This window comes from Camponotus floridanus, unplaced genomic scaffold (assembly GCF_003227725.1).
Source record: "Camponotus floridanus strain SB8 unplaced genomic scaffold, Cflo_v7.5 scaffold16, whole genome shotgun sequence".
In the NCBI taxonomy this organism is placed as follows: Eukaryota; Metazoa; Arthropoda; class Insecta; order Hymenoptera; family Formicidae; genus Camponotus; species Camponotus floridanus.
Window position 1 is genome coordinate 2,903,663 of NW_020229281.1, and position 15,275 is coordinate 2,918,937.

The 15,275-nt window shown below is 36.1% G+C and overlaps 1 protein-coding gene across 1 annotated transcript; it reads left to right on the plus strand.

Moving 5' to 3' along the window:
* Positions 1-1,486: 1,486 nt before the first annotated feature.
* Positions 1,487-7,400, plus strand: LOC105255949 (zinc finger protein 836). The gene is made up of 4 exons (XM_011265521.3): positions 1,487-1,810; positions 2,595-2,741; positions 2,826-2,915; positions 3,000-7,400. Exons 1-4 carry the CDS (start codon positions 1,649-1,651, stop codon positions 6,399-6,401), a joined length of 3,801 nt encoding a protein of 1,266 aa, XP_011263823.2. The 5' UTR covers positions 1,487-1,648; the 3' UTR covers positions 6,402-7,400.
* Positions 7,401-15,275: the final 7,875 nt, after the last annotated feature.

Consider the following 15,275-nt stretch of genomic DNA (forward strand, 5'->3'; position numbering starts at 1 on the left):
TATCGAAGAGATACCAATTGGCTGATTGGTCGATGATTATCTCTCCAATCTCTGTAATCGAAGAATTAATGAAAGAAATAATGAAATCTATCGATCGTTATCGAAGTCAGAATTTTAAGCGAAGTTGAGAATCGCTCTATCAACAAGAGTCAATAAGCCTTTAACACTGTTTAATAAAGCTCTATCGACGTTACTATGAGGGGGACCCATTACAATCACTCTCGATTTCTTCTTGTAATAGAATTAATGGAAATCTAATCCGGAGACGCGCGCGCGCGGAAACGTTAATTTTATAGCAAACCGGGAATATATAGAGAAGAAAGAATTTAGAATCGATTTTTGTGCACAAGCGATTGAAGAATATATCGCGTATATTACATTCTGTTGTATACGATGTGCAATCTGTCTTATCTGCAGTGTACAAATGACAATTTTATGTATCAAATGTATATCACAGAAGGCATGTCTGAAAATAAAAAAAAGCCGACCACAGATATATTTCTCTGTACTATTTCCATCCCGATTGACATCCCATAATTTTCCTCGACTTTTTTTCCGATATATACTGATATAAAAATAGTATCGGTGGACGGTTTATTTTTTTTACTAGGCAAAATAAAAAAATTCGTTTTTGCTATGCAAAATAAAAATCTCGTTTTATATTAAAAAATACAAAACTATCCAATCTAAAAACCAATATAGAAAAGTTGTTTTTTTTTTTAATAGAGACGTAAAAATATTGTATAAAATATTTAAACGCATAGCAATATATAATTTTCTCTTTCTTTTATTTTTTATCTAACTTTCTTGTAAATAAATGTTGAAACAAAAATTAATTTATATGAACTTGATAACTTATATAATTGCAATAATAATTATACAGTTATCGTTAAATATATATTTTATTAAGATGAGAGATATGTTTCTCGATATACAAACTATATTCAGTAGATAAAAAATGGTATATTGGTTTTTAATTGTAGCTCATACATTGAAAATAAAAATTTGTACTCATAGATATTTCCAAGAGAAATTGTTCTCTTTCAGAGAGATTGTATATCATATTAATAATATTATTTCACACTTTCTTCCTGAGGAAAACCGGCCATTTTTAAAATAAAGAAATACGAGAAACATAGGTTCTCCGACAAACTTCATGAACTTCCAATGAGAATAAATGAATCGAAATAACTAACTTTATACAACTCACCTTGCTCCTCTCTTAATCACGCATTGACTACAGATCCGGAGGAAATAAACGGACGAAATATCGCGACGAAATAATCAATAAAATAAAATAAATAAAATCAAAACAAACTTTTGCGACACTTTGTGACGACGCGCCGCTTTTCGCCATCGAAAAATCGTTCAAACCGACTCTCGAAACGCCCGTTCGCGCCATCTCGAGGCTACGCCGGCAAGCTAGGACGCGTGGAACACGCGGAACAGGTCTGTCCTTTCCGCCCTCCACCCCGCCCCACTCCGCCGGCTCCGAGCGGCTCCCGAAGTGTGTCCTATCTTCGAGCGGCAAACAAAACGCCGCGTCCCCTAACCTGGGTGAGAAGGGAAGTGCGTCACGCAGAGCGTCCCGTGTTCCCGCTTCGAGCATAGCGTTTCCTGGCGTTCCCAGAGCGAGCGCCGGTCCACGATGGAGGACGAGGACGTGATGGAGATCGGGAACGTGGAGAATGTCTGCCGGCTGTGTCTGTCCGTGGACGAGCCGAGGTCCTCGGTGTTCGCGCAGGATCGAGAGGAGGACCCGTCCAGCGTGTCGCTGGCCGCCAAGATCCAGGCTTGCTTGTCGATCCAGGTAGGCCTCGGCTCTGCCGAGGAGAATTCGTCCTCCTCCTCGTGCAAGGTCGACTCGCACGGGATCACCGGAGAGGAGGATCGTCCACTTGGTGGTCGAGTATCTTCGAGATGCGCGAGCTTTGAGGTTACATTCGTATAAGAAAGGGCGATGATCGAGATAATCAAAAGATGCTTGTGTCATGTGATCGGGACATTCTTTCTTTTGATGCTTTCTCTCTTTCTCTTTCTATTTTCTTTCCTTTCCTTTCTTCAATGCGCGTTTGTCTCATTTTAGATGAATGAATGAGTGAATGAGTCATTTTAGATGCTCTGGATATGCAGTCTTCTCGAGTCTTTTGACTTCAGACTTCAGAGTAGCACAGTCGAACATTTAAGTACTGCAGAGAGAAGTGATAATATATAAACAGTTAAAAAACTAATAGAAATAATTTGTTGTGATAAACAGTCTAATATTAACACAATGTCATTATATGTGAACATTAATGGATAATCTTATAAAAATTTTAAATTAAGATTAATTATAAATATAAAGATATTTCTTTTAAAAATGTGGTTTCTTTTAAAAATAGTTTACTAAAATCTTAAATTTGCTCTTAGCTTTTAGTTTTCTGATACATGTTTTAATTGAAATAGATATATACAGCTTCAAGAAAAAAGGAGAAGCAAAATGTTTGGAAAAGAACAAAAGTGTTAGATTTTCCAATCCAGCAAGTTTGATTTATGTTTGCTTAAAATTCTCGAAATTATTCAAATTTTAATATGTTAAAATATCTTTTTTTCAGATTTCACCCACTGATAAATTGTCCACGCTGATATGCGCAAATTGTGTGAAGAATGTTAATCAATGGCATACTTACAAGGAATCATGTCTGCGTTCACAGGATAAGCTGCAAGAATGGCTAGCCACCCAATCGCAATCAAATCCTACAGTAAGTGAATATATGATATTTTAAAATATACCATAATCTTTTAAATTATTTCTATTTTGATATTCATGTTTCTCATATTTGCAGGTTATAACAATCAAAGACGAACCAATGGATGTTGATTATGAAGATAATGTAGAAATTATCTCGGAGACTACCAATAACTTGGAACAAGCAGTAAGTATAATTTTTCTCATGTAAAATAAACTTATCAAGACTAATAGATATTTTTTAAATATAAATATTATATCTATTTTTTAGCATTCACCGATTCAAACAGTGGAAAACAAGGAAACTGATAATAAAGAAGTTCAAAAAATAGATGAAAATGATGCAAATGACACACATAAAGAGAATGACTCGGAGACAGTTCCATCTGCAACAGAAATGCAGTCTGAAAAAGACCAAAATCAAATTGATCAGCAAGATACTGCAGCTCTATGTTCCATTAAAATCGAGCCACAGGACGATGATGATACCGATTGCACTATCGAAGTAGAATCTGCGAACGATAGTGAATTATTATTAAATCCCATGGCAGTTTCCACAAAGGAAGACACGGTTATGGAAGCCGATTCTACGCAAAAGTCTAACGCAGCTAGCTCGCCGCCTAAGAAGAAATTCAGACGCGGTCCTCATACTCATTTCAGAGGAACGCGCGTCGTTAAAAAAAAGTGCACGCATTGTCAAATATTCTTGCATTCCAAATACTCATATATAAAGCACATGCAGAGATTCCACAGCAAGGAGAACGGCGGTATCGAAAATTTGGAGTCGATATCGCAGAATGATGACGAAGAGATGGTGGAAGATTTAGAAGACGAGTTGGTCAGTATGGAGAAAGACTCGCCACTGACGCAGGTCCAACAGGAAATTATCAGCCAGTTGAAAACATTCTCTTGCTATTCCTGCGAACAAACATTCAACGATCGGCGTAGCACGCTCTCCCACATACGCCAACATCTACCGGATTTGAGACCGTACACGTGCATTGCTTGTTTAACCGAATTTCCCGATCGATCCATGTACCAATTACATTGTGGCGCGTCCTTTGAATGTGCCATGAAGATTGCCTTGGTAGTACCCAAACATGGTAACGAGCGGTACTTCACCTGTAATATGTGCCTACGTTCAATGCGCGATAGAAAGGAGTTGTTGAGTCATTTGTCGAAACATTCTGACAAGCAATACGAGGAAATGATGTCGCCAGCACGCGCACCACCCAAGCTGAAACCGATGGCGCCCTTGCCATCCGAGAAAAGCAGTTCCGATAAAACGAAGACTGTCAGCGGACCTTACAAGAATGGCGATCCAGCGCACAATCATGTCTGTGATCTATGTGGCATGATTTACAGATATCGACCCAATATGGTTAGACATCGCGAGTTTTGCATGCGGTTGCTACCGGAAAATAGAACATCGTACAAGTGCGCGCACTGTTCCATGACGTTCCTTGTGTTCAAGAAATTCCATACTCATATCACAGTTGATCACAAGAAGAAGGAGTTTACTTGCGTCGTGTGCAACTCGAAATTCCGATCGCCCAGCGATTACTTGACTCATCACGAGAATCATCGCGCGGCGACACACGACGGCAATCGTCAAACACAAGACACGTCACGAAACGAAGTTCAGGCGCCATTGAAGGAACGGAATGCCTACCGAGGGGACGCCAATCCGCCTAAGTCGAGACTCGGTAGTCAAAAGTATAGTTGTGCGCTCTGCACCCAGGAATTTTCCACAAGGACTGAGTTAACAGAGCATCGGAATCTCCATCTTAAAGTGAAAATATATTCGTGCGCCATTTGTCGCAGCATGTTCAGTAGTCCTGGCGCGTTGGAGATCCATATGAAGGATCACGGCATCGAGGACCCGAATGAACGAAACGCTAATATCTCTTGCGTGGAGTACGGCAACTTGGATGAGGATGTGAGGATCGATGAGAAAGATTCGATGAACGCTAGTGCCGTCTCGGATCCTGGTACAAAGATTCATGAATGCTCTGAGTGCGGTAAGGTAATGTCAAATTACGCTAATCTTCGCCGACACACCAAGATCGCTCATCGGAATGCCAAGATATATGATTGTTACGAGTGTTCGCGAATGTTTACGCGTAAGGAGATGTACGACCACCATATGCAGCTCAAACACAAGTCGAAGGCAATGTTGCAATGTCCCCAGTGTCCCAAGAGTTTCGTCTTCCAGTCGAACTTTACTTATCACTTTCGCACTGCCCACCTTGAGAAATCGCAAAATGGTTACGCTTGCGACATTTGCGGCAAGGTTTTCGTGGAGGAGGCATCTTTGAAGATACACAAGGGTTGGCATAATCGCGCCAACTCTCGTTTGAGCACACGATTCATACTAGGTAATCAGAAGGCGTCAAATAACGAATTACAAATGGAATCAGTCAGCGGCGAATCGGGTGAAAATTCGGAACGTCCGGCAAGAGCACGAAAGTCATTTCCCAATCCTCCGCTTCAATCAGCGACGACGTCGTCAGAGGGGAATTTCCAATGTCAAGTATGCAATGACAAGTTCAACGATGTTACGGAGTTGAGAAACCATCTATGGGATGTTCATTGCGCCCGTAACAAACCAGAGAAGAATTTCTGCAATGATGAGCTCCAGTGCGAGCTCTGCACGAACGTTTTCCCCGATCAGGAAACTTTGGCGTCACACATGCATTGGCACAAGGCCAACCCGATTCTCAGCGACATAAGAAAAGCGTACTCTTGCGACGTATGCGGCAAGTCTTACAGCTCGAAGAAGGTCTTGTGGAAACACAAGAAGCTGCACAAGGCTACTGTCGTAGCGTCGATCAAGTTCCAATCCTTAGCCAGGAAACCGATGGCTAGCCAATTTCTTTGTAACTTTTGTCGGAAGGTCTTCTCTAGCGGCCAATCGTTACAACGGCACAAGCTCAGCTTCCACAACGAGCTACAGAGTTCACAACGGACTCAGCAACAATTGTACAATAGCAATCGTAAATTGTCGTACGAAGATGAACCGAGACCAAAACGTATGAAACTCGAGATCGACGACGATAATCCGCCTAAACTGCCGCCTTTTGCCATGGATTTTGCCGGTGAGAGGAGGAAGCCGGTTATGTGTCATTTGTGTAAGAAGATGTTTCCGAATATGAGCGTACTGTACAAGCATAAACAAACCACACACAAGCATCGAGCGAGGAAGGATGTGATACCCGAATGCATACCGATGTCGACTCAGGATGGCAAGTTCTCGTGCAACATCTGCTTCAAGGAATTTCCAGGCCTATCGAATCTGCGACAGCACTTCACCATTAAGCACAAGAAGGGCCCGAGATCCAGTCATCCCCCGTCGAACAGCGACGCAACCCCCGAACGACCAATACGACCGACGAAGGAACCCGAGTCGCCGACTCACAATAACATCTTGTTCAGCTGCAAACTGTGCAAGCAGTGTCACGTCTTCAACAAAGAGGCGATCATAAATCACATCACTACTGTGCACAACGCGGTGTATCAGGCCGACAGTAGGACGTTCCACAGAGAGGTCAATCTGGGCGGTTACGTAGTGAAGGGTGCGATCGGGGCTACATGTCCGCGATGCAACGTCAAGTATCCCAACAACCGGGCTCTAAAGATACACTACATCAAGTTCCACGAGAACGCCGATTAAACGTTTATAGCTGCTGGAAACTTGGATTGGTGCCAGGTGGAAAAAGTTCTTCTCCATATCCCGTGATCACGAAAGGATCGATAGATCTTCGCATCCCGAATCATGATTCTCTTCGTATTGTAAAACGCTCTTGCGCGACATGTTCCTGAAACAACATTGATCAATCGTTTTTACGTAAATGTAAAATTTACTTGATGACACAACTTATAATGAACTCGCGATAAGTTGAATTTTGTTTTATTATTGTAAATCAGTGATTCGCGAACGCTTAAACATCCATAATTTCGATGTTTGCGAGATGATATAACAAAGTACACAAGTACATTCTCTCTACAGATTGTTTCAGTGTGTTAACAAGAGCTTTCGTTTTGCACGCGCAACAATTACTTTCATAAACGCGAACGATTTACACGTAGATGAATTGTTATCTATTTGATACAGCAACTGTTGTAATTCTTACGACCAATGAAACGTGTAAATATCGAGGTGATATAGAGTAAATATTACATGACTTGATGAAAATCGTGTGCAGCCTCTCGGTGTATTGTAGTTATAAGTTGATTGCTGCAGCCAGGTGTTATATATATTCACAAGGCAATCTCTTATCATAAAAAGTAGAACCTGTAGAATTTTTAATCCTCCCACGAAACTGCGTTACGAATTTGCGAGACTTTTATATGTTCTCAAAAAGAGGAAGTAATTTTAATCCTAATTTCTCCCCCTCCCTTTTTTCCATTTTTCATTCTTTTCGTCAATCGGTTTATTTATTACGCTTCGCAAGATATATCGTGCAACCTGGTTGCAGTAATGACGAATAATCACTTTAGAGGTGTACTACAATTGCTTAGACTACCCACACCTTATCTAATATAGATTATAACAATTATATATAGAATGCAAATAAATATGAATATCTTGCTTATACGTGACGATATTTATTAAGTTGTCCTTATTGTATTCTGTTTTGCAGATTACGTTCCTTTTATTCGTTCCTTTTTCTCTTTATCTTCATCTGAATTAACTATGTGTTATATTAGTTGATTTAAATTACTTTGTGACTCATGAAAATTGCAGTAATGAGAGAATTAAAATTCTAAAATGAGGAAAAAATTGTTAATTTTTATTATATCGAATTATTTTGAAACTAATGAAAAATAATAACAATTAAAACTAATAATTTAAATTGACAAATGAAATTTTGCGTATTGTATCCTCGATAATTATATCGTATAAATTAATTTTATATCATATATATATATATATATATATATATATATACATATAAAATAACAGAAATTATATAATAATAAATATCAAAGCGGTAGCATAGAAATTATATGACTTGAGAAATGCAGCCTTATATTATAAATTGAATCATACAATATATATATGTATATAAAATTATCAAGTTTTTCGCTTGTGTGATATTCTATATATATATATATATATATATATATATATATATATATATATATATATACATACACACAGGGTGGCCCCGAACGTTCCAGCCAGACTTTGAGATCATATAGGAAATTTAATTCTGAACAAAAAATTTCATATATGATCTCAAACATGAATCGAAAAATGCTTCCTTAAGAAGTTATCGCTCAAAAACTTCTGATGAAGGAAGAGCAAAAAGTGGAAAGAAAATGAAATAAAAAGAAAATGAAGCTAAATAAATTTCTTGAAAAAAACGGTAAAAATAAAAAATAAAAATCTTTTTCTTTTATGAAAATAAAATAATTTTTTTTAACTAATATTTTAGTAATAGCACGTAATAGTAGAAAATGAATAAAGACGTTTTTCAAGAAATTTATTTTGTTTCATTTTCTTTTTATTTCATTTTTTTCATTTTCTTTTCACCTTTTACTCTTTCTTCATCAGGTTTTTGAGCGATAACTTCTTAAGAAAGTATTTTTCGACCCATGTTTATAGAAAATTTTTTGTTCAGAATTAAATTTCCTATAAGATCTCAAATTCTGGTTGGAACTTTCGGGGCCACCCTGTATATATATACATACACACACACACACACACATACATATATATATGCATACATATATATATACGTATATATCGAATCTCATAAGCGAGAAATTTAATAATTGTAACCAGTTTCTTTGACATCAGAGGCTGCGATAAGAGATGTTCGAAATTTTGAGGAAACAAAATATACAAAAGCTACATAAATATGTATTGTATTATAAATTACTACATTTCGATTAAGAGATCGATGATATATACTTCTACAATCAAAATTTATATCGATTTCGAGTAGTTATTTTTACTTACCTATATTACTTATTTTTAGGCACATATATGTAGAGATATGAATATAGAATATGTATATTTCATATACATATATACATATAAATTACAGAAATTAAATGATTGTACTTGTAATATGTCTCTTGAACTTACCTGGTTACAGCTATTGCCAATCTTCTAAGAGAATTTCTAGAGAACCGAATATATGCGAAGTGTTACAGTAACTTGATATTATTTTCACCGTATAAGTTTTGTTGTATTTAATTATATTTGTAAATGATTCAATAAAAGAATAATAAGCTATTGTTACTTTTAAACAACATGGGGCTTTGTCTATCGATTTCTTTTCATCTTCGATGATTGTCAAATGTATACAAAAATATATATATCGTACATAATATAGAACAAAGTTATACAATTACGCACATTAACGATAAATATAGTTAAACGTAGGATTAAAAAAAAGTCAAGTCGAAAACGAAAAAGGGACGATAAAAAAAGGAGACAAAAAAATTGTCACAGAAAAAATTGCAAACATCGGTTTGCAATCTGCATCAGCAGAGAAGATCCAAGAAAATCAAGAGTACAACTGTCACATCGAATATTCATGAATACAATGTTGCGTATAAATAGATATTTATGAACATCGACATTTAAAATGTATATCGCAATATTCCATGATTCTATTTTCAGAACTAATGTAAAAGAAACGTCGCAGTTTTCGCAAACAATCTTAAATATACTCCATTATTACGGAAATGTTTTAGCAGAAATATTATTTTTATCTACTCGGATGAAAGAGTGCCATTTAATTCATGCTAGTATAAGACATTTTTTATGTCAAGTTCACGAGTCTCTACACCTGGCACCTCATTATTTTAACTGCTTTTATATTGTTTCATTAAAGTCTTATTTTTTCGAATATTTATTTGTTGAACATCTTATTGTTCCAGACTTGCTTCGAATCTCTCATTATTTATGAGCGACACGTCGAAGACACAGGGACGTTGCATAACGGTACGTTCGACGGCGATAAATTCAAAGGCTTGCGGATGTCACGGGGATATAAATAAGGTAGGATAGAGGTAGAGATATACAAGAACAATGACGAGCGAATATTTGATACTTTCTTTTTTTTATGAATGCACAAAACATTTTAATATAAACTTAAAAATCCGTACAACAATATGAAAAATTATAGACTATTATACACATGTATATAGATATATATTTATATTTATATATGCGTCGTACTTTTTATATTTTTTCCATTTTCCAGGTTTATCAATATATATATATATTTTTTTATTTATATATATTATTTGTGTGTGCTTACTCCTTTGCTATATATCTTCTTTTTTTATCAACGGGATGGAAAACTTCCGTCTCTCACTAAGTATATGTATATTATATATATATTTATATATAATTATTTTATTATATGTATAAGTATGTATATATATATATATATATATATATATATATACATATATTAATGTGTGTAGAAATATAAAGTAAACCGTTGAACGGTCCCGCATCGCGTCTCACACAATTAGAGTGTGTCAACTCGCTAGAAATTCAGAGATAATAATTTATGTATATCGATAATCGTATTTTTTTTACGGTAAACGCCGACATGTAATCATAACAATGACAGTAATGTCGCGTGAAACACGCGCGCATAGTTTATCTCGCAACAATACGTTTTGTGTTAGGAAGATGTCTATTTTTTTTTCTTTTCCATTTACGACAGAGGATGGCGAAAAGAGATATATGAATGTCGCACTCACACACATACTCGTCGAATCGCGGACGCTCCGGATCTCCCGCTAATGTTTCATATTTTGTATTGCAACGTGTGCATACGTATGTGTATGTATGTGTGCATGTTATATTGTGTGTAAGAGTGTACGTGTCGACGAGAATGTGCACGATGTCAAATGTCAAATGTGTCCATATATGTATATATAGATCTGGTATAGAGATGTAGATTTTATATAAACATTTCTCCCTCCCCTCATCCTCCTCTCGTGGGAGAGTATTATACCGCTTAATATGTGTATCGTACTGACATGGGTAAACATTAGGTACATAACACATCGATGGAGACACAGATTAGGCCAAATTGCTCTTTTTTCCTCATAATTTCTCTCTTTTTCTCATTCTTTCTCTCTCCCTCATTCTTTCTTTCTCTTTCTCTTTCTTTTTTTTCTATCGTCATATGTTATATAGCCATTGCGACTTGATATGCGAGTCTCTCTATTCCAATCATTATTCTGTCTCATAATCGATAGGTGTATCCTTTCGAGATAAATTAAATGCTAAATTGCACACTTCTATCTTAATGCTTGACTCTTTAATGGAAAAATTGTGAGAAAAATCTTATAAATCCTGCACTGGGAATTATACATAACATGTAACTCATGTACATAATAGAGAAATTAAGAATAAAATTTGTGAAATTTGCAAAATGAAGCACTATAAATTTACTGATTCATCATCCGATGCCAGGAAATTTATCTGACATTTCCGATTTACATATTTTTAATTTGTTATTATATATAATGTTTCTTTGCTTTTCTTTTTATTAAATTTTTTCCAAAGAGTTTACTCGAGGATAACAACAATATCTGAAATAACTTGATCTGATTTAGCTCGTATCACAATGGGTGGTTGATAAAAAAGAAAGATGAAGATATCGAAGGAATACACTTCTCGTTTTCGATATCGCGGTGCTGGAAATTTCACTTTCTCTGTTGCAATTCTCCCGAGAATACGTTAGAATACAAAGAGCTTTACGTAGTAAAGAGAAGAGGTATGTCGTTGTGTTCGTTATCAGGCTCGGAAGGAAATATGGAAATATGAAGAAACGTGAGTTGTATTTCTCAAATGGATTATATTTGATTGGAGATGTACGATGTGAGCAAGCGAAACGTTCCCGGATGGATTCTCTTGTTGAGACGAAAAAGAGAAAGATATATCGAAAATAATAGTAATGAGAGAAGACTTTAAAAAAAGATACGAAACGTTCTCCACGTTAGATTTCATATTGTGAAATAACTCATATCGTAAAAAAATAGCACGATTCCGATATCTTTGGCGACACGACTTGACCGATATTTTTAGCTAGTTGCAGCAAAATACAATGCGACAGCTTTTAGAACGCAGTAGCTCTTTTTTCAAGAATTATGAGCATTATCAGAAAAAAATAAACTTCTACAAAAATATTTGTCATTCAAATTTGTAAATCAAGTTACAAGATCAAAAATAAATTTTATATTGTAACAAGCAGAATAAAATAAAATAATCTATTTTCCAAAAAATTCATAAATCTAAATTTAATTATAATAAATTTATTTAAACCATGCAAATTTCCGCTTTTTCAACATTTAAAATATCTTCAGAAAACATCCACATATTTTGCCATCAAAATTATCGGAATCTTTTCTAAAAAAAATTATTTGTAATTACAAATATAAAAACAGTAAGGAGAGTTAATAAAGATAATTAATTTATAAAATTGACAAGCGCCCCCCCCCCCTTACAGCGGTGACGTAACACGAAGCTAGGAAAATAATTCGAAAACGAAAAGAGAGTCGTTAATTTTCACCTACATCCACCTCTTTGAAATATACCGTGTTTCTATCGCGGTTGTCGCAAACGTCGTCACCACTGTTCATTCTAGCATTCATTATTAGAATGCCGCGGAGAAGGGACCTTTATCGCGAATTAATTATTCATCATACGGGAGTTGGGTCAGAGGCGGGTCTATCGATCGGCTTTTTAACTAGCTCGCCACTCATACGCTCGTCGGAGAGCCGGCTTTCTAATCGCGCCACCGCGTTCCCTTTACACTTTGATAGTTTCCGGCCCACTTCCGGTTACCCTCCGGTGATATACGTTTATAGCTATATGCTTGTCCGTCTTGTCTCTGCTAAAACCAGTTAAGTACAATCGATAGCGCTCTGTACATAAGAAATACTTTGACAGATCTCATTTATCTTAATGGGAACGTTTGCACTTGACGTTTTCTTCGATCAGCCGAAGCAGAACGAGTACATATTCATTTGTACAAGAAAGTACATCTAAGAGAGGAATGAGAGACATATATATATATATATATATATATATATATATATATATAATTTTTTTTACATCAGAGAGACAGGAAAACGTGTCGTGATGATTTTTGATGATTTGTTTTTTTTCTCGACTATGAATTTCTTCAATTTTTTTTGTAACAATGTGTGTGTTTTTTTACGCGCATATCCTTGCTTTAAGAAAAAGGTTTAGGAGGGAACGCGGTTTGCGCATACAAAGCGTCGTTGCGTCATTACTGACTGATCGTGTCGAGGTTGATTCGCGATATGTTACACAAGAGAAATCTCAACGAAATGTAATAGTGCAACAAATTGTAATAGTTTCTCCCTTTTACTCCGGAAAAATTCGAACGAGTCTTTTCGGAATTCGATTGATAAACTTGCACGTAATGTGCTAAACACTTAAAAAATACACATAAATATAATGGAAAAATATAACATGAAATAATTATTCCATTTATTATTTATTTTTATTATTTTATACATTAATAATAATAATAATAATAATAAATATTATTATTATTATTATTATTATTATATCATAAAATAAATAAGAAAAAAATTAAACATTGAAAAATAATGTCAAACAATTATTATTCTACTTTATACAAGAATAATAATTATTATTATGTATCTAATCATAATAATAATATTAATAATTATCATTAATTTTTGCGTACCAAAAAACAAATAAAAAGAGGGAAAATTAGTATTGTGGCTCTTGGTAATTTATCGCGATCTCTCCTTTCTCGACATAATCGATCCCGACATCGACGGTTATTTTTTTTACGCAAATTCACAAGTATATTTAGACGGTCGATCATCACGAAGAATCAACCTCCGCCTAACTTTAATCGTTACACTACGGCGTAAGTGTACTTTAACCCTTAAGATCATGTACGAGGTGTAGCTGCGCTGTTCGAGACTGCCTGATTAATCAGGCGCCCTTGAGTAATGCGTCGTGTGTCGCTGCTTAATTAATTGATCGACGTTATACCTAGCTTTAATCTTACGTACAGCGCCCTTGAATCTTTACTCCGATTAAACACGTCGCTTCGAGAATAAAGTGAAGAATCTCTCTTCAGCCTTGAATAAAAAGTTTAAAAATATATTCGGTTCCAAATTTTTTATATATTTATTTGTTTTGAACAATCTTCCGTTAATTAGAAGTAATTTCTGATCTAATAATCTAAATAAATTTCGTCGTAAATGAAAAGATTGCCGCAGGAAAGCAGCCGACACGACGATTTACTCAAGTGTAATATTTTTTGTCGCTATTAATCATATAGCGCTATTATACGCTAGTAAAACGGGCTATCGAACATTATTACGTCACATTCATTAATTCTAAAGAGATCGTAATTTTAGACGTAGGTAGATACATCGATATCGAATCAACAGTAGTCACTTTAAAGATACGATATTAGCTGGTATAAGTGTAGGTCTTTTATTAATCTGGCCGCGCTCTTAATTCGCGCTATTTAGACGGGATCGTAGGTAATTATTAAATAGGTGTCGTAACATGAATATGTGATTGATCATATTATCGAATGAGAAACGATCAGATCTCGCCCGGGGTAATTAAATATTAATCACGATGCATCTCTTCATTTTTCATTTACGATGACGTCGTACATCTCTCTTGCTCAAAAAATTCACGGGTGTGCGTATCGTAAAATAATCCTTATCTCATAATTTCAAAAAATGTTTTCATACTTTCTATTATAAAAATTATTATACATTACGTATCTTATATTCTCTCTCTCTCTCCCTCTCTCTCTCTCTCTCTCTCTCTCTCTCCCTGTTTCTCTCTCTAATCAGATAATTGTAAAAACCATTTTTTAACAACACAGAGAAATAGTAGATTGATTATAAAAAAAAGTCGTTCGATTCGGCCCCATGAATTCGACGCCATTGTGCCCATGACAGGAAAAAGGGCCGCGGGGCCCGACCTCGCCATACTTCTGACGAGTCTGCTCGCATTGGAGAACGTAGAAACTCGTCGGTCCCCTCGGGCCGCTACGATCGTTCGCCGTTTTTCTCTTTTTTTTTCTCTCTCTCTCTCTCTCGGTCTCTCTTGTTCGCTTTTGCCATCCGATACTGTGACAAGGTAAATGCTGATTAAACGCAACGTGAAACGCTTGCGACACTGTCCGCATGTGTCCTGTGGGTGAGTTGAGATTCCGGACGAAGGACGAGCGCGGGTTCGATCGAAAAATGGAGATCGATTTTCTCTCGCGTGATTTATCTCCCCTTCGATTCGCACGCTCTTTTCATTTGTCTCGATATGAATAACTTATTCATCAAAGATTCGACGCGAAATACGCATCTGTCGCGGGAAAACGGGCGGCTAATTGCAGAAACGATGAGCGGGAATTGAAGGGTGAGTCGGATCGGACGTAGAAAAATGTCGGGATTCTGTCTGGAGCGAGTGTGTAATGACGGGGCGGAAAATTATACCGTTTCTTCCTCGCGGCGATAATTAGCGGTGTAAGATGAAGCG